Here is a 25,759-nt window from a genome sequence, read left to right as displayed (position 1 = left end):
GCACACTCTCCCTGTGTATAGCCTACTCCAAGGAGGCCAGAGGAGACCGATACGACTGCTTTGATTGGGTGAACTGATATAGGGTACATACCATTTTGAGATTAGGCCTATAATTAGACTTGATTAATACAATGGAATGGTCCGCACTGTTCTTCAATGGGTGATTACATAATTATGCCTCGTTCGCTTCCACTCGCTGCTCAACTCACCCATTCTCCCCCTTTTCTCCCCTTCATACTTTGCTTCATTTATTTCCTCTGTTATGTGTGAAATTAGTTTTGGGTTAGTTTAGGTTCAGTTTCGAAGCAATTATTGGAGTGATTATCAGCTGGGCACTGCACTTTGAACTGTCAGGAGAAGGAGTGGAGCAGGCCCTACTGTTGGGAAAAGGAATGGAGTAGGCCCTACTGTTGGGAGAAGGAATGGAGCAGGCCCTACTGTTGGGAGAAGGAAGGGAGCAGGCCCTACTGTTGGGAGAAGGAAGGGAGCAGGCCCTACTGTTGGGAGAAGGAATGGAGTAGGCCCTACTGTTGGGAGAAGGAATGGAGCAGGCCCTACTGTTGGGAGAAGGAATGGAGTAGGCCCTACTGTTGGGAGAAGGAATGGAGCAGGCCCTACTGTTGGGAGAAGGAAGGGAGCAGGCCCTACTGTTGGGAGAAGGAAGGGAGCAGGCCCTACTGTTGGGAGAAGGAAGGGAGCAGGTCCTACTGTCGGGAGGGAGAAGGAAGGGAGCAGGCCCTACTGTTGGGAGAAGGAAGGGAGCAGGCCCTACTGTTGGGAGAAGGAAGGGAGTAGGCCCTACTGTTGGGAGAAGGAATGGAGTAGGCCCTACTGTTGGGAGAAGGAATGGAGCAGGCCTTACTGTTGGGAGAAGGAATGGAGCAGGCCCTACTGTTGGGAGAAGGAAGGGAGCAGGCCCTACTGTTGGGAGAAGGAAGGGAGCAGGCCCTACTGTTGGGAGAAGGAATGGAGCAGGCCTTACTGTTGGGAGAAGGAATGGAGCAGGCCCTACTGTTGGGAGAAGGAAGGGAGCAGGCCCTACTGTTGGGAGAAGGAAGGGAGCAGGCCCTACTGTTGGGAGAAGGAAGGGAGCAGGCCCTACTGTTGGGAGAAGGAAGGGAGCAGGCCCTACTGTTGGGAGAAGGAATGGAGCAGGCCCTACTGTTGGGAGAAGGAAGGGAGCAGGCCCTACTGTCGGGAGGGGGAAGGGAGCAGGCCCTACTGTCGGGAGGGGGAAGGGAGCAGGCCCTACTGTCGGGAGGGGGGAGGGAGCAGGCCCTACTGTCGGGAGGGGGGAGGGAGCAGGCCCTACTGTCGGGAGGGGGGAGGGAGCAGGCCCTACTGTCGGGAGGGGGGAGGGAGCAGGCCCTACTGTCGGGAGGGGGGAGGGAGCAGGCCCTACTGTCGGGAGGGGGGAGGGAGCAGGCCCTACTGTCGGGAGGGGGGAGGGAGCAGGCCCTACTGTCGGGAGGGGGGAGGGAGCAGGCCCTACTGTCGGGAGGGGGGAGGGAGCAGGCCCTACTGTCGGGAGGGGGGAGGGAGCAGGCCCTACTGTCGGGAGGGGGAATGGAGCAGGCCCTACTGTCGGGAGGGGGAATGGAGCAGGCCCTACTGTCGGGAGGGGGAATGGAGCAGGCCCTACTGTCGGGAGGGGGAATGGAGCAGGCCCTACTGTCGGGAGGGGGAATGGAGCAGGCCCTACTGTCGGGAGGGGGAATGGAGCAGGCCCTACTGTCGGGAGGGGGAATGGAGCAGGCCCTACTGTCGGGAGGGGGAATGGAGCAGGCCCTACTGTCGGGAGGGGGAATGGAGCAGGCCCTACTGTCGGGAGGGGGAATGGAGCAGGCCCTACTGTCGGGAGGGGGAATTTTTAAAAATGACATGCCCTCCTAAAACTGGTTCTGTTCTTGATATTAAGATTCTGACAATGGCGGCTTGTTATATAGGCTTATTTATGAAAAGTCAAGGACCGAGGGGGGCACGACTTAAAAAATCAAAGGTCATACCCCAGGAGTTAGAGGTCAGAATCATCATTCTTGACCCCAGCTTGTTTGCCCTGGTTGTTTCCATAGCCTGAGGGGGAAGCAAGCTGAGATGGACTGGCTGTGGTATTGGACCTTTCCAGAGAGTATTGATCCTTAAACAGCACTATTGACTAGTGCCAAAGGCAACAGATTGGTCTTTTTGACTGGTGTGATAATGATCACCCGTTAGTAGCTCTGTCCGACCTGCCGAGGGGCGGACTCTGACTCTGATTGTGCTGTGTGCAAAACAAATGCAGTGTCAACGCCAACTCAAGGTCTGTTCACCCTCAGACCTAAAGCCCTGTGGAGAGCGGAGAGGAAATATAGGGGCCAGGATATAACGGGAGTGACTACCCTCTTAGAAATTATCTACGATTTTAATAATCTTTCTAGCTTTTTCTCTACCTGAGAAAGAGGACTGACTGTTGCCCCCCTCCGGCTCTGTTCCGCTGGTCTTGAAATGCAGCAGTAACCACGACCACTAAGAAGGCAGTGAGTGTGGCACCAGAGCCGGAAAACCTCAGGATCCTCCTTCGGAAAATGTACTGCTGTTGTGGTACGAGAGGCAAGACACTCCGTCTGCTAGTCCAACCAACCTCACTCCTTCCCCGTTTCCAGCAGCGTCTCTAGATCTCATTCTCAGAGGTCAGCTGGCTCAGGAGGTGCGGAGGGATGTTCTGACTTCTGCAGGGTGGAGAGTGGAGTAAAACTCACTGTCATTGAGCCTTGTAAAAATGTCCTTACGTAAGTTGTCGCAGCAACCCTTCACTCTCCCGTCAGAGGCAGGTTGAAAGGGTCATGTTGTGTTTCGCACCAAACGAAGGAAAACTGAGCTCTGTATAGACCTGACAACTTCAATCGTTTTGTAATGGACTGGAAGTCGTTCCAAAGGCAATCGTTTCCCTGCTAAGAGACCGAATTGGAATTTGACATGATTTATCAAGACTCACGGTAGACGCGCTACTTTGGGTGGAGACGATAGAGGGAGAGAGAGAAGGGAAAAAACAGCTGGTTGTTTTCAGAGAAAGGGAAGCGACGCGGCAGACTCCCTAGCACTGGCAGACTAATAATTCTTGCCACATAATGCATGCTCTTTCCCTGCATTTAGGAACACGCCACCACTCAACATATCATCAGCATCTCTGTTATTCAGTCCCTCTGGACAAGCAATGCTTTTACTCGTAGTGATGCCCCACATCCGTACAAATTACAGGTGCGCGCGGACTGCAGAGCACGGCTTGAACTGAAAGCTTGCTGGACAATGTTCTGCCCTTCTCCTTTGGAGGTCACAGCTAAGGTCGCTTCACAGCTGGACCATAGGGCGAGAAGATGAAATTACATCAGTACAGAGCAACACTGTCCACAGTGAAACTGGTGATTTTTTCTTTTTTTGTTGCCCTGAAGAGATTGCTGCCACACAGACGGTCCTCTCAGCAGAGGCCTGGCCTCCCCACCATGATGAGAATACACTGTGACACGGAGTAGTGTTTTAAAGGCTTTTTATTTTTAGAGCTCTGTGCTGGAAAGGCTCCACTGACCATCTCATCTACACAAAGCATGGGATTTAGGGAGGGGGAGAGACCAAAAGAGACAGTCTCTTAACATTACTGCTTGTTTTGTTTCTCCGTTCGTTAGTTTCCGTTATGACGGCCGTCGTTTTTGAAATGGCTTTTCTGTTCTGTAGCTAATGTTAAAATATTTTGTCAAAAAGGCTTTTATTGGCAATGGGTTCAGGCCTACACCTCAGCGTGGAATGGGTGAGACACCTGCACTGGGCATGCTTTTTGAATAGCGATGATTCATGTATAGAGTGGGGAAGGTCCAAGAAGGGTTTGCCGTGGTCGGAGTAGCTGACGTTTTGATTGTGGAAAGGGTGGGCAACCCGTTGAGCCATTCTACAGCTGATGTGTTGTGACATGCCCCGACGTCACTACAGCAGTGTGGCGGTGACGCGGTCGGCGTGAACGCTTGCTGTGTCCTCTAGCTGTCAGCGCGAATTCCCGACTTCCTTTCCCTCACAGGCCTAGCTGGGTCATGTCACACGTTCCTCTGTGTCCTTGGTTGCTGTTGGGTCACTGTGACCAAACTAACCCAGAGGCAATCTTACGCAGGGATTTGAACCCTGGAATCGCTTAGCGTGATTTTTAAAGAAAACGTCCATTGAGTTGCTGCATCTTTTCAACCCCAGAGTCACTAAGGAAGATGGGCTGCTCAGATCCTCCTGTCTCTTGCCCTGTCCTGATAACAGATTGTGTGTGAAAGGACTGGTATTGTCAATTCTTCACAATGGAATTGATTGCATTGTACTAAATAACAAAAAACATTCTTACAAAAAAGGAGAATGACGCTCAAAGAACTCTGTTTGTGTACCCCTTTAAGTGATGTTTTTATTCTTACTACCCTGACATTTTCTGCATACAATAGTGCGTATGAAGTTGAATAGCAAATTACTTTACAAATTATGACCAGGTTCGTAGTCAATGCAGCATCCTTGACATTGTAACCTTGGATTGAAAGGCTGATTATTCTCACTGATTACAGCAGTCTAGTATGAATGGCTAAGGAGAAGGCGTAGCAGTATTCAGTGTTTGCAGTCCCGTCACATTTTTCTGAGGACAAGGTGAGAAAATGGTCGCCACAACAATGAAACGAGTGAATTAACTGCCAGCCGCTCAGCGGTTTTTCAACAACGGACATCCTTCGATGTTTGTTTGTTTCACTTCTTTATTCGTCACCCTCTTCCCGTCCCTCTCCCCAAAGACGTAGGCAGTAGCTTTGAATGACGCCGGCTATTGAAGTTCGTCGGACTCGTAGCAACAGCCCCACTCTGAAAACAAAATGGCCTCCGCACAATACGGACTGAGGGGAGCTGTCAGTGAGAAGACAAGCAAAACAGGCAGCCTGTGGAAAACACTGCAAAGAATGAAGAGAAGACCAATATGGAGAGATGGGAGAAGTCAAAGATGAACAACTGATTAGAATGCCAAGGGGCTTGGCTCTGGTTGGATGTTTGAATACCACTCCAGACAGAAAGGCACACACACACACTTATAAACACAAGATGGAGGGAGTATGAGTGTTCCTGATGATGCTGTCTTCTCCTGCAGTCTTTCTGAGAGCTGTGTGGGCTGTGTGTACAGTACCGCTATGTACTATCTACTGAGTGCTGAAAGAAGGGGAGGGGGTGGCAGTAGGGGTGGCGGAATGAAATCAAGTGTACTAACGTGGACTCATTACTGCTTCTCCCACAGGGGTGGCCGTTTAGGAGAGTGAGGTGGCTCATCAACCCCATGGGCCTCTAAGTATACATGAGCACTTAACTTTCTGTATCCACCAGCCCCACATGTATAAATAATGACCAGCAGATTGCCATTCTCAATAATACAAGGGGTTGTTGTGTAGCCCTGTTTGCCGCACTGCAGCCCCGCCCTCCCCACCTCAGGCTTGTCCTTGAGGGCCTCGTTCAGCCATTCTGGACCTGCGAGGCCTACCATACCTGCCCTGTCCCACCTCCTGAGCCCTTCAGCAGCCTCTCTCGACCTGCGAGGCCTACCCAACCAGCCTTGTCCCACCTCCTGAGCCCTTCAGCAGCCTCTCTCGACCTGCGAGGCCTACCCAACCAGCCCTGTCCCACCTCCTGAGCCCTTCAGCAGCCCCTCTCGACCTGCGAGGCCTACCCAACCAGCCTTGTCCCACCTCCTGAGCCCTTCAGCAGCCCCTCTCGACCTGCGAGGCCTACCCAACCAGCCCTGTCCCACCTCCTGAGCCCTTCAGCAGCCCCTCTCGACCTGCGAGGCCTACCCAACCAGCCCTGTCCCACCTCCTGAGCCCTTCAGCAGCCCCTCTCGACCTGCGAGGCCTACCCAACCAGCCTTGTCCCACCTCCTGAGCCCTTCAGCAGCCCCTCTCGACCTGCGAGGCCTACCCAACCAGCCCTGTCCCACCTCCTGAGCCCTTCAGCAGCCCCTCTCGACCTGCGAGGCCTACCCAACCAGCCTTGTCCCACCTCCTGAGCCCCTTCAGCAGCCCCTCTCGACCTGCGAGGCCTACCCAACCAGCCCTGTCCCACCTCCTGAGCCCTTCAGCAGCCCCTCTCGACCTGCGAGGCCTACCCAACCAGCCCTGTCCCACCTCCTGAGCCCTTCAGCAGCCCCTCTCGACCTGCGAGGCCTACCCAACCAGCCCTGTCCCACCTCCTGAGCCCTTCAGCAGCCCCTCTCGACCTGCGAGGCCTACCCAACCAGCCCTGTCCCACCTCCTGAGCCCCTTCAGCAGCCCCTCTCGACCTGCGAGGCCTACCCAACCAGCCCTGTCCCACCTCCTGAGCCCCTTCAGCAGCCCCTCTCGACCTGCGAGGCCTACCCAACCAGCCCTGTCCCACCTCCTGAGCCCTTCAGCAGCCCCTCTCGACCTGCGAGGCCTACCCAACCAGCCCTCTCCCAGCGCTTTCTCCACCAAGACTCTGACTCAAACGCTGACTCATGCTCCGCATTAACTGCATGAGAATTTCAGCCTTGTTAACTTTTTCAATGTTAGAAACAGGTTTTTCTGGTGTTTATCTACAGCATTAATTGAGGCCCAGTTGGAGACTTGTTCTGAAGGACAGAAAGAACTCATCCCCTTCCTCATGATAATGAAAGACACATTATTAAAGTCGCTGTTGTGCCCGGTGTAATTTCCGATAACTACATTAAAACACAGCAGTTATCTAAGCGGCTTAATTGGAAAAATGTCCTTCCGGTGGGCCGGCATTTATTCTTCCAAATTGAGATGTGCAAAGAAATTAATGAGCTACGTAAAAGTTTCTTGCAAGAAGAAATGGAGGGAAAGCAAGATGGTTGTCTCTCCACTGCTGTACTAAAAGGAGGAACTGAGAGGGGGAGAATAGCAAGGGGTTGTCTAACGCTGACCTTTTCACTGCTGACAAAAAGGAGAGAGGGGGAGTGACAAAGAGGAAGAGGGGAGGAGAATCCTCTTCACCTCAGCCCTTGGCCCTATTCAACAGGATATCCTAAATCCAGACCCCACACAGGCATGTGAGGTTCTCCCCATGCAGCAGCTGGGGTCTGCCTCTGCACTGTCTCAGTCCAGGCCTGCGTCGTAGTGCACTACTTTCAACTAGGGCTCTGGTCAAAAGTAGTGCACTATATAGGGAATAGGGCGCCATTTTGAATACACCCCAGGTTTGTAACTGTTAACGTCTGGTCTGCCCTTTCAGCTCTGGAAAGCAAGAGGGAACCACCAACAGAGACAGTTGCAATAACCATAGAAATAGACTAGGCTAGGATGGGAATTTCCATTTCAAGTCAACGTTTCTGTGGGTGTAACAATCCTTCAACGTTCTTTCTCGTCGATTTCATCGATTTCTTGTCGATTTCATCTTACTGTCAAGGTCTAGTATCTGTGACTTTACTAACTGGTAGCTACTTCACAGTAGCTGTAGCAGCTACTATCAAGGTTTCTCCTCTCTCCCATATGTTGCTTGGCATCTCCAGTCTGCTCCTTACCGGTGTCTATTTCAGGGCAGTGTTCACCTCCACCAGGCTGGTCACATTACCTCTGCTTCAGGTTTAACTTCAGTCTCTCTACCTGCCAATCACAAATCTCTGCTTCCCTTAGACTCCAAGCAGGACTGACAGCATTGAGCGTCTCTCTCTCTCTCTCTCTCTCTCTCTTCTCTCTCTCTCTCTCTCTCTCTCTCTCTCTCTCTCTCTCTCTCTCTCTCTCTCTCTCTCTCTCTCTCTCTCTGCGGGTAGTAACCAGTGTTTCTCTCCTCCCTCTCTCTTTCTCTGCCTGTGGGTCGTAACCAGTGTTTCTCTCTCTCTCTCTGCCTGTGGGTCGTAACCAGTGTTTCTCTCTCTCTCTCTGCCTGTGGGTCGTAACCAGTGTTTCTCTCCCTCCTCTCTCTCTCTCTGCCTGTGGGTAGTAACCAGTGTTTCTCTCCCTCCTCTCTCTCGCTCTGTCTCTGCCTGTGGGTAGTAACCAGTGTTTCTCTCTCTCTGCCTGTGGGTATTAACCAGTGTTTCTCTCCCTCCTCTCTCTCTCTCTCTCTCTCTCTGCCTGTGGGTCGTAACCAGTGTTTCTCTCTCTCTCTGCCTGTGGGTAGTAACCAGTGTTTCTCTCCCTCCTCTCTCTCTCTCTCTCTCTCTCTGCCTGTGGGTCGTAACCAGTGTTTCTCTCTCTCTCTGCCTGTGGGTAGTAACCAGTGTTTCTCTCCCTCTCTCTCTCTCTCTCTCTGCCTGTGGGTCGTAACCAGTGTTTCTCTCCCTTCTCTCTCTCTCTGCCTGTGGGTAGTAACCAGTGTTTCTCTCCCTCCTCTCTCTCTCTCTCTCTGCCTGTGGGTCGTAACCAGTGTTTCTCTCCCTTCTCTCTCTCTCTGCCTGTGGGTAGTAACCAGTGTTTCTCTCCCTCCTCTCTCTCTCTCTCTCTCTCTGCCTGTGGGTAGTAACCAGTGTTTCTCTCCCTCCTCTCTCTCACTCTCTCTCTTTCTGCTTGTGGGTAGTAACCAGTGTTTCTCTGTCTCTGCCTGTGGGTAGTAACCGGTTTCTCTGAGTGGTGCTCGATCTGTGCTGTGGTGACTATAGCCAAGGGCTTTTTATAGTCATAAGAGAACTCTCTGCTAGGTTTTGTTGCCTGGGTGACATGTCAGCAATGCTCTCTCTCTTTCTCTCTCGCTCTCTCCCTTTGTCCCCTTTTCCCACTAACACACACATCACTAATATTTTCCCCTGCAGTCTGCCACTTTCCTCTTGCTGCTTGCTCTATTTCAGGGACGGGCAACACCAGTCCTCGGGAGGGGGGGGGGGGGGCTGATTGGTGCCACAGTTTTGCCCCAGTTAACACACCTGACTCCAATATTCAACTAATCTTGGTCTTCAGTTTAGAATGCAGTGTAGTTGAATCGGCTGTGTTTGCCAGGGATGTGGGGGAAAGGGTGTCACCACTCTGGCCCTGAGGAATGGAGTTTGTGTGTGTGTACACAATGTGTGCTACACACACACACTGTACACATTCTGCAGGGCCCTCTATCTACCCTCTCTCAAATGAACTGACTCTGGCCTAGGACTGTGGCGGTCCTAAAATTTTGTCAGCAGGTGATTGTCATGCAAATAACTGCTGGTCTCACGGTAACTGACCATTAATGAACATAAACCCGTTTAGCATCCCGTAGCTTCCCACGCTTGGCCTACAAGTCACTGATCCACACCTTTTGGAGCATCTACATTTTCAAACAGTCCACTAAGTCCATGTAATATAGCCGACACATCACAATGAATCCCTTATTTATTTTACAGGTGTGAATAATCATGATATGAAGAAAATGTGGTCTATTTCAGAAGAACAGAATAGCACACTCTGAGTTGTCCTTATGTCAGGTCCTGATCTGGCTCTGCCATATGGCTGTGGACTTTAGCAATAAATAGATATAGCAGCATGAGAAAGCTGGGATCCTCTTTTTCAAAAAGTGGTCAGTCGAAACTCTGTTTTCACATGCGATTACGCTCTGACTGGGTCTCTAAGAACGCGTGTCACTAGGCTCTGTAGGTTCTGTTTGGAGTTATTTGGCCATTTTAGTTGATACAAACCTTATCAGAACATATAGGCCTATGGGCCAGGCTACATGTGGGCAACTATGATTTGAAAAACTCTGCAAAAAAAAAAGGCAGGCGCTGTTCCTTGCCTTACTGCACACGCTGGGCGTCATTCCCAAGTGATATTGTCACGCATCAAACTATTCTTCATTTAGTCTTGTATTTACATATACTAAATAATATATGTGTGAAATGAGTTGCACCGGACTGAACAGGGGCAGGGGGAAAACAAATGATATTCTATGCACTTAAATAACGAATGGAGGATGCTTTTCCCGTGGTTCGTTGTCATGCCAGCCAGGTACCAAAACGTCATGATAACAACATTTTAGAACCCCATAGTACCGTTACATATGATACTACCGACTTTTCCAGCCCTGCTGATCTCAAGGACCTCCTGGCGCCTGTTATAAAATGTCAATTTTGTTTATAAATTGTTAACAGCCACTAGTCTCTTGTCTGCACTTGTCCAATAATATCCACTTCACTTTCATGCGCATATCAGGTGTGGCAGCTGTGATCAGCCAGCCTCATCCCCTACCAGCCTTCACTCACCTGCTTCTCTCCGTTCTCTCTTCATGAGCGTCTACTCCTCCATCAGTTTTTAAAAAAATAGAATTTAGCTGTGATGGCGAGCCGGGATCCAGACCCTGATTTGTACATTTGTTACATTGGAGCAGCTCGTAAAGTTCGAAATTGTATAATTTCATCGCCTGTTATAAACAAGTGCACTGACCAGTCTGAGTAGACTTTGCAAGTTGACTGTCCTGCAGCCTCTGAGTGTCAGAGAGGGTAAATGGAGCACCGCTTCGCGACAGGCATGCTTGTTGCTTTACAGCAAAAAAATCTTCTCTAACCTAAACTTTAAAAATATGACCCATATTACCGGAGGTTCCTTTTTTTGGTCTTTCTATCAGAATTTTCACACATTTTATATCATTTAGTAGGCTTGTCCCGATACTAAATCGGTATGGTCATACTTGGCCTGGTATCGTGTTGTTTGTAAAATGTTGGTATCGTGACAAGCCTACTATAATCCTGTTGTAAAGCGAAGCAATGTTCTTAATATTAGGAATGCCGTTTTGGAGAAGCCTAGTCACCGTAACAGCCCCAACTCTGACCCTCTACTCTCACATCCAGCACTCTGAATCCCAGCAAGACACCTCACCTCTCTCAAAGCCTCAGTCTCAACCTCCCTCCCAGCCATCCCTCCCTCCCAGCCATCTCTCCCTCCCTCCTAGACATCCCTCCCTCCCTCCTAGACATCCCTCCCTCCCTCCTAGACATCCCTCCCTCCCTCCTAGACATCCCTCCCTCCCTCCTAGCCATCCCTCCCTCCTAGCCATCCCTCCCAGCCATCCCTCCTAGACATCCCTCCCTCCCTCCTAGCCATCCCTGCCCTCAACTGTCTCAGTTCAGTTGGTTAATAGGACTGTAGAGCGCTTGCCCTTCTCCTATACAAGCGGCCTTACTCTCAAAGAAAGGAGACTGTTTCACTGCACATATAGCCTACTCAACCATTTCTGTATAAACACATACAATGCTCAACCATTTTATTCACCGAGACAGTTTATTTCCCAACCAACACACTTACCTAGACATTTGTGTACCCACACGTGTGTGTTATTTCTGCTTCCTCATATTAAACCAATATGTTGTACGTTCACTGCGACCTTCTGTCCTCCCTAATCTAACCCCTCCTCTCTGTAGACTTAAACATGATACATGAGGAGAGTCCCAGGACACACGGCAGGCCATTGAGCCATGTCAATGCTGCTGTTTACACACACTTCCTCCCCTAGTGGCACTCTGTTTGCCTCAGGCTGTTGAGTCAAGCAAGTCACCCCCCTCACTCACACACACACACACACACACACACACCTCAGCTCATGCCTCCTAAACGATGGACCAGTGTTTGTTGTGCTTGTAAAATGTATCTGTTTATGAAATGAATCCATTAAAGTTTTGGAAGCCACACAGCCCTCTCTGGGCAATTTGAACCAAACTGAAACACTATCACACTATTATTTGTCCATTAATGGGGTAAGTGTTTGGAGCATAGAGACTGTAGTACTGTAATATTATAGCTGTAGTGTTGGGCTGAAATACTCTAGCAGAGTGTTAGCTGACTGTAGTACTGTAATATTATAGCTGTAGTGCCGGGCTGGAATACTCCAGCAGAGTGTTAGCTGACTGTAGTACTGTAATATTATAGCTGTAGTGTTGGGCTGAAATACTCTAGCAGAGTGTTAGCTGACTGTAGTACTGTAATATTATAGCTGTAGTGCCGGGCTGGAATACTCCAGCAGAGTGTTAGCTGACTGTAGTACTGTAATATTATAGCTGTAGTGTTGGGCTGAAATACTCTAGCAGAGTGTTAGCTGACTGTAGTACTGTAATATTATAGCTGTAGTGCCGGGCTGGAATACTCCAGCAGAGTGTTAGCTGACTGTAGTACTGTAATATCATAGCTGTAGTGTAGTGTTGGGCTGGAATACTCTAGGAGAGTGTTAGCTGACTGTAGTACTGTAATATTATAGCTTTAGTGTCGGGCTGGAATACTCTAGCAGAGTGTTAGCTGACTGTAGTACTGTAATATTATAGCTGTAGTGTTGGGCTGGAATACTCTAGCAGAGTGTTAGCTGACTGTAGTACTGTAATATTATAGCTTTAGTGTTGGGCTGGAATACTCTAGTAGAGTGTTAGCTGACTGTAGTACTGTAATATTATAGCTGTAGTGCCGGGCTGGAATACTCCAGCAGAGTGTTAGCTGACTGTAGTACTGTAATATTATAGCTGTAGTGTTGGGCTGGAATACTCTAGCAGAGTGTTAGCTGACTGTAGTACTGTAATATCATAGCTGTAGTGTAGTGTTGGGCTGGAATTCTCTAGGAGAGTGTTAGCTGACTGTAGTACTGTAATATTATAGCTGTAGTGTTGGGTGCAAGGGCACAAAGGCAGGTGAAGGCATCTAGGATTTAATACTGGCTCACTTCCCGCCAGATTTTTTTCTGTCGTACCCGGGATTCAAACTGGCTGCCCGCCGGTTGCTGACTCAACTCTCTAACCGCTAGGCTACAGGCAGCATGGATACAGACCCCGGTGCTCTCAACATAGAGATGTTTTTGGGTTCTACCTAGCTTCTCCTCAGGAGATATGGTGACTACTTGAGTCTGTTGAGACGTGTGGAAAAAGGGAGGATCGCGTACTGTGTAAGGGAGCGACGCACCTGAAGGGCAGACCACCGTGTGTGTGTCTGCGTTCATGTGTGGTGATGCTAACCGGGTTAACCGAGGAAGTGTGACGAGTGTGTTCCCAGAACGGGAGGATGCTCTTCCACACCACTGCTGGCTCAGCCAGTCATGCAGAAAGACGGCAGGATTCCGCTATCAGGGAGCATGTGTTAAAACCCACCAAACGTTCACACGTACACACACTCTAGCAGATTACTGCTTCAGGTTCAGCTACAGTACACACACACACGCATTCATGCATAAACTCTCACTGACACACATACCCTCTCACTGACTGACAAACACACACATGCTTCCTTACACAAGCATACACTGTCATGTTAATATACTGTACTTGCATACTCAGGAGTGGAGGAGAATATTTCAAACATGGCTGGGGTTAGGGGCATTCCTCAACTACTCGGACCAGGTTGCATTGCTGTTGAGTTGCGTCAGTCACATTCCACTGACAAACCACCCAAAACAAATTCCATTTATGTCTCTTTCACTTTGAACACAAGACATGGCAACGTGTGTGTGTGTGTGTGTGTGTGTGTGTGTGTGTGTGTATGTGTGTGTGGCAGCATTTTTACCACCTGACTCATCACAACACTATCACTCACTCCTGCTGTTAGCCTGTTATAGATAAGTCTTAATTCCTCAAATTCCATTTAGACAAAGAGCCTGTACTTTTCAAAGGCTAAGCCAATGGCCAACATCTAAACAAGATCAAGCGTTGTCCCCCGAGTCTCTGGTAATTGGACAGAGGTTAAAAATGGCTGCTTCTTTCATATTGACCTCCTTCTTATCCTTCTTATCATGAGACCCTTGTTTATGTGTTTGACTTTGACTCCTCTACTTGTAGCTGGTTGCTGTGGAGATGGCATTTAGGACATTGGGTAGGTAAACTGTCAAGTATGGGAGAACAACGGTATTGAAATGTAGCAATGTTTCAGGACTGCTAGTACAATGGGTTTTCTGGTACAAAGAGCTGTTGTTGCTGGTCGTAGCTCAGCTAAACACGTCCAGACGTTCCTGGATCCTCCACCTGCATTCCTTCCATGTTACACCGTCCTTCAGGCTCACCTGCCTTCCTGATTCATCACGCCGTAATCTTCAAAAAGACTGCAAAGTGAAAAACAACGGCTACCTCACCCTCTCTGCTCCAAATTGCTTCTCCGTCCTCGTTCAGTTTCGTGTCTTCTCCACTAGCCTCAGCTTTTGAGTCCTAGGTCTTTCTTTTTCCTCTGCTCCAGAGAAAACTATCCCACTCTCGAGCTTTTCTGAGATCCCAAACCCAAAGTTGCCAGCTGCTCCATCCACTCCAATTACATCTCAGAGAATAGATTTTGCTCCGGTTCGGACCCTGTATAGTTATCTTCTCCTTTTGAGAGGGATGTTTTGTAGTATGGAGTTGGCTCCGGAATGGTGTAGTTGTGGCTTTTTCTAGAAAACTGTACATGAGAAACATGCTGTGTGTTCTAGTGAGATTCCTTTACCCTGGCATCTCCTCTTCCTCCTCCTCCTCTTCTTCCCTGGCTTGCCCCTTCCAGTGCAGGGTCTAGGAGAATGCCTATTAGTCCTTGGGTATTGTTAGGGGAGCAGCAGGGGTGTAATTTGGAGCTATTTTTAAAGGAGAAAGTGACATCTGCTGAAGTGCGAGCGTGGGTGGGAGATACTCAGTGTGTGTTGTGTGCGCTCCGGATGTACAGAGCCACGGCCACGCATTCATAACTCAATGAACAGTCCCACATCTTGGCAAAGTGCTTCACACCCACACACCACTCTGCATTTAAAGGTCACCGTTTATTGAGATGCTGAAGCTTGATAATATGGACATGGCCAGCCCATCTGCATTCTCCCATGGCATTTTACTACATGCCGAGATACTGGCTTTATAAATTATTCTCCAAATTAAGGTAAATGCCTTGGTGGTGGGGGGGGTGACCAATTTACATGCCTATTTCCCCATTCCCGCATGTTGACAACAGAAAGATGGAGCGCAACAGAGTCTGGCTTCCTGCTTCATATCTGTCATTTGCAGAGGTCTGGATTGAATAGCCTGCTCTTTCTGATCCTATTAGGAGAGGGCAATAGTTCCCCATAGAGGCCTGTTCCTGTGTTGGGAGAGGTGGGGTGTTGTGGGACTGTGGATAGGAGAGGTGGGGTGTTGTGGGACTGTGGTTAGGAGAGGTTGAGATCTGAAAAATATGTGAAAAAGGAGGTGGAGCTATGGTCCCCTATTGAGCACTGGGCAGAACCCAGAGACCCAGGAAGGTCAAAGGTAACCCAGACACAGTTGGACTCCTCGTCCTCCTCCTTCTCCAACTAGCTCATCCAGACACCGAGCCAACAGCCAGCAAACCACCGCTGCTTTTTTGCAATTTGGCTCGTTCTGCCTAATCTGGGCTGTGGAGTGGCACTTTTGAATAATTAAAGGGGGTTTATCCGTTCCTCTGTAAATGTTGACACCCGCGCAGGCCAAGTTTCACCTGGCTTATGGCTGCCAGTTCTGTAACCCTCTTCTCTCCGTGTTCATGTCCATGTGGAATATTGATGAGGTAAATGCAAAACATGCTAAACCGCAACACAGTAGGGATGGGACATAGGGGTATTATTCACGTTAACTGCGTTATTAGAGTGGCAGTGTCAGTAAGTTCCCTGTTCATGGTACAGGCCTGCACCTAAATCAAATAACGATGTTATATAAATGCGCCCAGAAACATTATCAACCCCTGACATTGTTTTCCTGCGTGGCTGTCTGGTACATAAGTCATGCTCTGACTGATCTTGTTTATAGCCGCCGTTCGTAGCTAGCAGAAGATCTCTGTATTAATTGATGATGGGTAAAGGTCAAGACTGGCTTTGAAGAATCCGAGGGAGCACTCGTGTTCGGCCTTCTAACTCTGTATGCGTGCGTGTCGGCTTTGCTGTAGTTCAGTGCCAAAGGGTTAATTCAACCCATCCACAAAGGACACAACACTTCCTGCTGTCTGATTTATTCGCTCTACTCGACAAGGTCAACAGCTTCCTCCTCCCCCATGTTCATTTGAAGTCCCTCTCTAAAGGCAGGTCACAGATCAGTGATACACTATATCAGTAGTCCGTGGGAAAATACGAGGTAAGCGATGGTTGCTGTTCTCAGATCTGGCTGGGCCTCCATAGCTGGGAGGTGCCGTGCCTGGCCAACCCCACAAGGGAAGGCTCCAGATGGGAGGTCAGGAAGAAGTCTCTAGCCTCCCATCCACTGATAAACTGCAGGAGCCCACCACCCAGATATACTTTTTCCTACAATGCCGCTGGAAGTTAAACACGAGTCTGCTACCTGGTTCCTGCTAATAGATAAAGCACTGGTTTCTTTTGATTAGGAAAATAATCCAGGTGACCTTTTTGTCAGCCAGGAATTTAGTTCCGTTTCTCTCGGTTGTAATCCAAAGAGAGGCACAGTTGGTTAGATAAATGTCACAGTGACGTCCGACGTCTCTCTTCTCACTTGAACCCCGGGGCAGAAAAATATCAAAGTCTTTAGTCAGCGGTTTGATTTCTTATTTACTTACTTATTAAGTATTCCTTCAAGGAAGTGGGAATGCCTTGTGGTGTTATTGTGAAGCCTGACCTTCAATGGCTTTCAGCAGGGAAATAGAAAGTCCAATTTTAGATCCTGATGGCGGATAAACAACTAATAAAGCTCCATATTAGTTTTGTCACAGTAATTTATGGTGTTATTATCACGGGTCCATAGCACACCCGGTCGCCCCTGGTGTCTTGGGGGTGTGTGTGTGTGTGTGTGTGTGTGTGTGTGTGTGTGTGCGTACCCTGGCCAGTAGGTTGTCTAAGGGGAGTTAAACTTTTGTTCTCCATAGTGCAGAGAGTTTTATACACTTTCTCCTCTCCAAACTCACTGTAGTGGAGACAATTGGTCTCTGGAATTTCCGATGGGCTTCCCAGACTTTCAGGAAGCCAGGTATCAAGCCTGAGAACAACCTTGGGTCCAGGTTAAGTTACTATTTGACTCTTAACAGCGTGTGATGGGCAGTAATGGACATTGCCCTTCTATCCTCTGTTCTGTCCATATCATTTACCATGGAACACTCGTGATGTCACAATAGGAGATGTCAGTCCTCCTCACTTTAATTTCCTCGTTGACCTGACCCCAATAGAGGCCTGGACTCTTGGGTTGCAGTCGCGTGGGTGGCTAAAGGCTGTTATGCTAATGGCCCCAAGCAGCCACAGGCAGATGATGTCATTATTCAGAATAATAATCCCCAGAATGGAATGCTGCACCAATGGTCCAAGGTTCTATTCGTCACACCTCTCCCCGTCGTCGTACGTCGATCGCATGTCATCTGTCTGGTTGGAATTGCACCCTGCTATTGCTCTCTCGGTGAGCTGCCATTGAGATCGAAGGCCCCCCGCCCACGGTCCCCTATTTTGTCACCGCCAGCACAATGACACGGCGGTTATTCAGCGACGCACCACTGCCCAAGACGTATTTGCTGCTTCAAGTTCAACAAGGCCCCACGTTGAAACATTTGATCAAGGAGGCCATTCTCCTATAGCTTGAGCCAGGGTATTTTCCCACCTATCTGTTGCCTTTGAAAAGCTCAATGTCCAAGTCCATCTAATCCACCTATAGAGGGGGTTAAGTTTTGACCCTTTATTTAATGAAACCTCATGAAGAATGATGAATTCCGTGAATCAGTTCTGCAGTTCCTTTTCTTTTTTTAAATACTGCAGTATCACGTACATAAAAAAAACCAGTCATGGGTGCTCAATTTTTCCTGAAGAACTCCTAATCGAATTTCTATTCTGTTGGCTGAAACACTGCCATAGAAATTCATACATCCACATGCTGTAGCCTACTGTTTGTGTAGGAAGCCCCATACGAGAGAGAGAGGAGAGACATAAAGGGAACCGAGCATTTGCATTTGCCCTCCAGACATACCACTGCGCTGTTACAAGATAGTAATTTTACTACATTCTCCATTCTAGTTCCAAATATATATTCCAACACTGAGAACCATTCATCATATATTATCGTTCTCGCTCCTCTGTCTCTATATATCGCTCTCTATATAGATAGATGGGTAGATCTATATCTAGATATATTTATATATCTATAGAGAAAGAGATATGTCCGTCTCTCTCCCAGAGGTCTATAATTTAAGGACGAGAAGACAAAACGCAGACAAGGCTGAGATATCAGTCTGAAATGAGTTTACTTCGGAGGAAACCTGTACCGGAGTGCCAAGTCTAGCACAAAAAGGCGTCTCAACAGTTTTTTACCCCCAAGCCTTAAGACTCCTGAACAGGTAACCAAATGGTTACCGGGAGTATTTGCATTGTGTGCCCCCCCCCAACTCCTCTTTTTACACTGCTGCTACTCTCTGTTTATCATATATGCATAGTCACTTTAACGATACATTCATGTACATACTACCTCAATTGGGCTGACCAACCAGTGCTCCCGCACATTGGCTAACTGGGCTATCTGCATTGTGTCCCACCACCCACCAACCCCTCTTTTATGCTACTGCTACTCTCTGTTCATCATATATGCGTTTTCACTTTAACAATATCTACATGTGTATATACTACCTCAATCAGCCTGACTAAACGGTGTCTGTGTGAAGCCTCGCTACTGTTAGCCTCGCTACTGTATATAGCCTTTCTTTACTTACCTATTGTCACCTAACACCTTTTTTTTGCACTGTTGGTTAGAGCCTGTAAGTAAGCATTTCACTGTAAGGTCTACACCTGTTGTATTCGGCGCACTTGACAAATAAACTTTGATTTGATTTGTGGAAGCCCCATGTCTGGGTGGGGAGGGTTTTTAAGAGGTTTTGATAAGTGTTGTGAGGTAAGAGCCTAGCGCCGCTGTCTGTTAATGCTTTACCGAGCGGCAGAAGGGGAGCAACAGAGGTCACAGGCTCTTCAAAGGCTGGGGCGCCACCGCTCTCGCGTTCCACGCATTCCAACGTACTGTGTTAAGGTTGGGCAGCGAGGGGGTTGTTCTCAAGAGGCCCCAACACACACACACACACACACCGTCTCGGTGTGTTGCTGTGGCAACAAAAACAAACGAGGAAAGATTTTCAGTGCAGGGAGAAGGGACACACACACGGCGCTCCAGACTATCTTAGTTATACTGCACCTTGCCACCTTTAACCCCTCCAACACTAGATTACATGGGGAGCAGGTGAGGCTGCAGTGAGGCCCCTCTCTCAAAGGCCTCAATTGTACCCTTTAAAGGTAGTTTGTGTCATACATGCAAGTCCTTGTCATAAAACATAAATAGCTGTGTGTTTGTACATGGTTTACTATCTCTATTAAACTAACATCTGATTGTCAAGGTGGCTTGCTTTCCTAAGGAGTTGCTCTATGGCCTGCCTTGTATGAGTTTTCCGATTTCCTTCAAATGGTTTTGGGATACTGGCACATTTTCTCTCCTCTCTTTCTTGTCTCACCAATTCGACAAGGGCCTCTCCTCACCTCTCCCCTCCAAACCCCCGATTTCCCACCTGAATCCAGATGATTGGACAATGATAGGTGTCGAGTGTCTTAATGGCCTTTAGAGCTGGTAAATCTGATTCCCAGTCAGTAACCTGTGAAGAGGGCCTTCCTGTGATCCTCCTCCATTATCTCTGTGTGGTTATCATCTTGACTGACTAATACAGAGGCTGTTAGGGAGGTGGACTGTGGAACAGGGGCAAGAACTCAAGGTGTTGGAGACTCCCTAAAAAAAAACACAGCCCTTCAATACATCTACGACGGGATGTTTTTATTTATCTTGGCAAGTCAGTTAAGAACAAATTCTTATTTACAGTGACGGCCTACCCCAGCCAAACCCTAACCCGGCTGATGCTGGGCCGTCGCCCTATGGGACTCCCAATCACGGCCGGTTGTGATACAGACTGGAATCAAACCGGGGTCTGTAGTGACGCCTCTTGCACTCGGGAACCCTCGTGGAAGTGACTTTTCGTAGCAGTTTAGGAGAGTATTTTTGATAACCCTAATCAAATCATAATCCAGCTTTATTTATACAGCACATTTCAGACAGGAATGCAACGCAACGCGCTTCACAGGAAAAAACGTTGATAAATAACAAAGAAAATAAAAGCATAAATATTTACTACACAACAACCACAGGATAAAAACAAAAAACAGTTTCTTAACCTAATTCTCTTAACCTGCTACGTTAATTCTCCTAACCTGCTGCGTAGGTTCCCGTAACCTGCTATGAAAAAGTAACTTCCGGCTCGTAGCTGAATCGAAGTGGTGTGTTTTCAGGGAATCTCCAAGGTGTTGATGAGAGGGAAATGGATCGTTTTTTTTTTTTTTTAATCAACCTTCACCGGTAATGTGCTGGCAGATGTCTAAAGAGATGTTCTAACAAGATAATAAAACAACGTAGCTCCCATGTTGCCAATGACACTCTCAATAGGAAATATGGCCACTGCAACAGCTTTTTTTGTGAATCGGCCCCGATGGAGAACAAGTCTCAACATGTTCAGAGAATTGCAGGACTGCAGGCTCATTGCTTTTACCTTGCAGGTGTTTGCAGACCTAATGCAAAATCCCCAGACTAGTTTCCCATTTGTCCAAATTGATCAGCGTAAAGGAAAGGGCTTTTCATGTTTATTTATTTTCTACACAAGGCATTATTTGAATAACAATAGCTGAGCTAGCTACCTGCCAGTGCAGGATTTGTTTACCAGATAGCTGGATAGCCCTGTGCAAATCATCCCTCTTACCTCGGTGGTGACAAATACTATAAAGTGTGTGTATTCACCTCAACCATTATTATTTATTAGTTTGTTCAGCTGTGACTTTGTTTTGTTTTGGACCCAAACCAGTAGTTTTAGAGTTGTTTATTTCCCCTCGACAGCAGTATAATTTGCATGTGATAGCCCTTTCCCAGTTGTGAAGCCATCACCTATGTTCTAGTTATGTTAACAAAGCCCCATCATTGTTTTTGCCCATATTGGAAAGGAATTAGCGTTCATTTCGTGTGAAAATCAGGTGCCTGCACCTGAAGTGCATATTGTGTACCGCTGCCGACTAGAGAATAATGGATTTCTCTTTATCCCCGGGCTGAATGAAGTGTGGAATATAATATATGAATGTTATGCGTTAATATTTCAGCCCATGCATAATAACGTACATTTTTTTTGTTTATTCAATATCACATTCTCCCTCTAATATTTATATAGTTTCTCACATTTCAGGGTGTAATTTGTGTCTGACTGCCCTAAGCAGAGCACTGATTATACAGAATATCCTATTCAAAGCAAGTTGTGATAAATACCTCCTGCCCAGTGATGGGGAAAGAACATTAGTGTGCCACTGCTGCCATACCATGGGGTGTGTGGGTGGACTGCAACAAGTGAGAGGGGTGGGGGGGGGGGGGGTTGACTAGGTGGTATACAGCTATGACCGGAAAGTGACTTTTTCATAGCAGATTAGGAGAATTTACACGAATTTGCACAGCAAGTTGGAATAATTAACACGGAGAATTAGGTTAAGGTTAGTGAAACAACTCTCTCAACCTGCTACGAAAAATCACTTCCGGTCGTAGCTGTACGCCATCTAGTCACATCCGTGATTTCCCCTCCCTTTTCCTGCCTGGCTGCTGTGTATTCGCACCAATAATTGATGCGCTGCGCATACTGTTGATTGTTGGACTGCACCATTCGGCTCCTCACCGCCGGGGAAAATGTAATCCGAGCTCTACACAGAAGCTAGCGTTGTAAAGGCTCTGAAGAGGGCATGGCCCTCCCCTTTCTCCCGAGTTGCAACTTCCCCTTTTTTATCATCCCTCTTTCCTTGCTCATTATCCTTGCTCGTGCAGTCCTGTGGGGCAATCGGTAGTGAGAGCCGCCTAGCTTCATCGTTCTGTATTTGAATCGTTACTGAGAAAAATCAATCGGTGTGGCACGGACGGAGCTATTCCATACAGATAAATCTACTACACCTACCGTCAAGCACGCACGCCCGTTCGGTGACGTGCTCGAGCATGTCCACATCAGAGATTGTCACGGATCTACCCGCGAGCACCCTGCCCTGCTCCCCTTTGCACTGCGATTCTACCACTCTGACACATTGGGGATTCAACGATTCGCAGTGAAGGAATAGGAACCCACAGCCGGATTACCAAACATGGGTTTCTACGGGACTTTAAAGATGATTTTCTATAAAGTGAGTAGGCTTTCTACGTCTATATGCATCATCATGCCGCACAATCTTGCTGTCATATCGTTGCATGATTGACATATTGACCGAGCGCCTGGGAAATAATGTTCTGCCAGTTGCGAATCGAATGGATGAAAATGACGCGCCGCTGTATACATCAGCAGATTGAATGGGCAGGCACTGCAGAGGATGAACGGGAACAGCAGGGAAATTATGCGGGGCTCATATCATAGCCGATTTGATTCATATTTTAGAATGACAGAGATTCATACTGAGCACATCGGTTTTCGTTATGACATTCAGGGTACAGGGATGTCGGCAACAGAATAAATGTTGCTTATGAAATACATTGGGTTTTATGCATAGGCCTATTGCATAATAATTACACGTGAGGTTTGCTGTCGTAGCTTCACATTTTCCCACTGTAATATTTGAGCAATAAGCATTCATTCCTTTACCATGGATTATGCCCGTTGTTGAAAACGCGGTGACCCAGCCTATCTGCCCATCAATTAACTGCACTTGCGTGTCACACTGACCGTGTGAGCAGTGTGTTCCTTTGCATCACGGCATATTAACCAATAGGCTACAATGCTACATTATTTACCCGCATAGAGTGCTCTAACATCAGAAGGAATGATTAAACTATATACTTTGTTTTTTGATGTGTTTATGGCGGATGGAATTTTCCTCCCATTTCCGCATAGAATATAACCTCCATTTCCAGGTTATAGTGAGCAATATGTTGTATTTTTAATCAGTGCTTTTAGGTTAGCTTGTAGCTATTCTGTTTCCTATTCCAAATATTTCCCTTGGTCTGCCTATGTGTTATGCATCAGGCTATTACATATGCAGTTGTGGGCATCTTGTGTTGCCAAGTGACTCACTGCATAGTTAGCCTACAGGTATCTGATTTGTATCTGTTGAATTGCCTGTTGAAGAAGAGACTATATTCCTTACACTGTAGACTTCCTTGAGGCTTCAAGCACAAATGATGGGTCACTGTGTCAGACTGCTGTGTATAAGGCAAAACAGCGTTTTTGACAGATTTGTATCCATCATAGTGTGTCATTCAGAAATGCACGCTTATTGTGGTGGAATATTTCATATACTTTGGTGATGAGGTTGAAAGACCGCAAGTCGTTTGCTGCAACCAACATCACAGCGTCTCTTAAAAGCGATTACGGTTTCAAGTGCGGATAACATTGACGAATGCGGTTGCTGATCCGCTTAATATATTGGCTGTGTGGAAAGCGAGCCCTATGAGAGGCAATCAACCGGTATGAACTGAGCACACCGGAAAATCTGAATAACGTCTGTTACCGGGCAGCGGAACGTCCCACACCTCCTGTGTCCGTGTCCACCATCGGTTACCGTTAAACAGTTTCGGCACGTCCTCCCGAAACTACGAAAGGGAACGTGCAGCTGTTGATGATTTATAGTGGATCATATTATGTAAACAAATTGGGTAATCACTTCAAAATAATTTGCACAAAATCCAAGGAGAAAAGTGCCGGCTAGTCAAATTGACTGGGCTGCTGAGGTTTGGATGCATTTCAGGTTTTTAATTAGTGGGATTAAAATGTGGACTGTTTGTGTTCAGCCGGGCAAGGCGTTTCCCACCTCTATTCAGATAGGCTCATTATCATATTTTAAATCCTTTCTGTTTATTATTTCCATTTCAAGAGGTATCAAGTAGGCGGCTATAATTTCATACCCAAATTATATTTTTCTGTCATTCACTGTGAGCTCCTGTTGTAGCAAATTATTCTCGGTGAGTCGCCGACTCTTCCTCTCATTTCATATTCTCTCACATTCAATCGGCTATTCTACAGAGTCGTATAATTTCATGCCTAGATGCTCTTTCTCTGCCATCCACTCAGCTGCTGTTATAGGGAGCTTGTTCTACTCTGTAGGGAAGGTAGTGCACAGTGTTGTCTTGTAAGAATCGTCTGTTTTAACCCCCCACGGGCACAGAGTGGGAGACTGGCTGCTTTTTCAAAGCCTAATAGAAAATCCAGTTTGACTTTAATTTATTTTATAGCAATAGGTCCCTTTGCTATATGTTCCGTGCAAATGGATATTACGGATGCCCCATCTCTTTCTAGTTATGTCCCAATTCTATTTGTTTCTCCAGTGGAGATCTTGAAATGATTTCATGGCTGCTTGACATGGTAATTAAATAACTGTGGCATGCATGGAGAACATTATTCCAATTAGCAATATTTTCATAAGGTCTACATTCCAATGAGTAATAACACATTACAGTTGGTTTATCTGTCTTTTCAGACCGACGGGGAGCAAATCTTTATTTTGTCTATTATAAACTGGTTACTAACGTGTTTAGAGCAGTAAAAAATACATGTTTTGTCATACCCGTGGTATATGGTCTGATTTCCCACTGCTGTCAGCCAATCGGCATTCATTCACCACCCAGTTTATAATAAGAGAATGATTTCCTCAGATCTTATGAGGTACGCTTTCATTCTCGCTTTCATTCTCTCTCACGCTCTCACACTGCTTTTCAAAATGTCCTTATCTCTCTATCCAGCTCTCTTCTCCTCCTTCTCACAGTTAGGGAGGTCAGAGGTGTGAGACACAGAGTGACTGATTAGTAGCTGTCTACACACAACATTCTCCGTCTCGTCTTGGGTTACCTTTTCCCACGGCTGAAACACAAGAGACTGGTGGTTGCGCTCTGTGTTTTCAACGCCTGCGCTTGGGAGATTCCCTCGTCAGCCACCACCCCCTGTACCCCCCCCCCGCACGCACACACACCCCAACTCTCCCTAGTACTTGAACTGCCATTGCAGTGAGGTCATTCCTTGGAGAACAAGGGATTGGGGTTGAGAATGAACCCCCTAACAATCAGAGAATATCTTATAAAAACCCAACCGAGAGAGAATATTTTAACTAGATAGAAAACACATTGATGATAAATCTTCTGTTCTTCACCAACATTTGGAATGTTGTCATTCTAGACTTATTTTTATTTCTATCTGCCATTTCTCTTCCAGAATCCCTTTTCATTGCCTTCTCTGCAGTGCATCCCATCAAAATCTCTTCTCAATGATTCATTTGTCTCTCCTGTCTCTCTCTCTCCCAGGGAGATGGCTTTCATTTATTTGAACAGTTCTTGATCTGACCCGACTGTCTCGTCAACGCGCCGTGAACCATCCCACTACGGGGCCCCTAATCAAAACCCAGCCAGCTCCTCACAAGAAAGAGAAACCAGAACCACTTCCCTCAGCTCAGTTAGACCACCACACACACACTCGGTGCCAAATGATCTGGTGGAAATTCAACTATAATCAATAGTCTTTGATATCAGTATCGTTGGTTGGTCCTCCAATCAACTAGGCTACATCCCCAGCTGTCAAATAATCTGGTGTTGGGTAGAAGTTAAACGATCATTGTTTATCAGTCAAACTTTATCCAGGTATAGGCAAAGTTTCTTTTTTAAAGTAGGCCTCCCTCCATACAGACCTCATTGCAGTCCTATAGCCACATTACAGGCTAGGCTATATTGTCTTATTTTTCTGTGGCTCCAGAATTGGCAACAAATTAAATATTTTGCATTCTGAACATGTCCTTGGCGTAGTTTCTGTCTGTCTCTCAGTGCATCTTGCTAGTGTTCCATGCATGTGTGAGTCCCGACGGTCAGAGTGCAGTGATATGAATAGTTAATAGGTATTCTTGGTCTGTTATTATAGTCCAG

The 25,759-nt window shown here is 47.3% G+C and overlaps 1 protein-coding gene across 6 annotated transcripts in view; it reads left to right on the top strand.

Moving 5' to 3' along the window:
- The window catches only part of fbxw7 (F-box and WD repeat domain containing 7), a 97,813-nt gene that overhangs the window by 35,938 nt on the left and 36,116 nt on the right, over nucleotides 1-25,759 (top strand). For 2 of the 6 annotated variants that reach the window (XM_036954314.1, XM_036954313.1), the window contains exon 1: nucleotides 21,696-22,047. The exons of the other annotated variants lie outside the window; for them this stretch is intronic. In XM_036954314.1, coding sequence (XP_036810209.1) covers nucleotides 22,009-22,047 — 39 coding nt within the window. In that variant the 5' untranslated portion in view covers nucleotides 21,696-22,008. Of the gene's footprint in view, nucleotides 1-21,695; nucleotides 22,048-25,759 lie in introns of those variants that run through there. 6 annotated transcript variants of the gene reach the window in all.

Source organism: Oncorhynchus mykiss, chromosome 19, assembly GCF_013265735.2.
Source record: "Oncorhynchus mykiss isolate Arlee chromosome 19, USDA_OmykA_1.1, whole genome shotgun sequence".
NCBI classification, from domain to species: Eukaryota; Metazoa; Chordata; class Actinopteri; order Salmoniformes; family Salmonidae; genus Oncorhynchus; species Oncorhynchus mykiss.
Note: the sequence above shows the minus strand (reverse complement) of the source record. Positions and strands in the feature narration are given on the sequence as shown.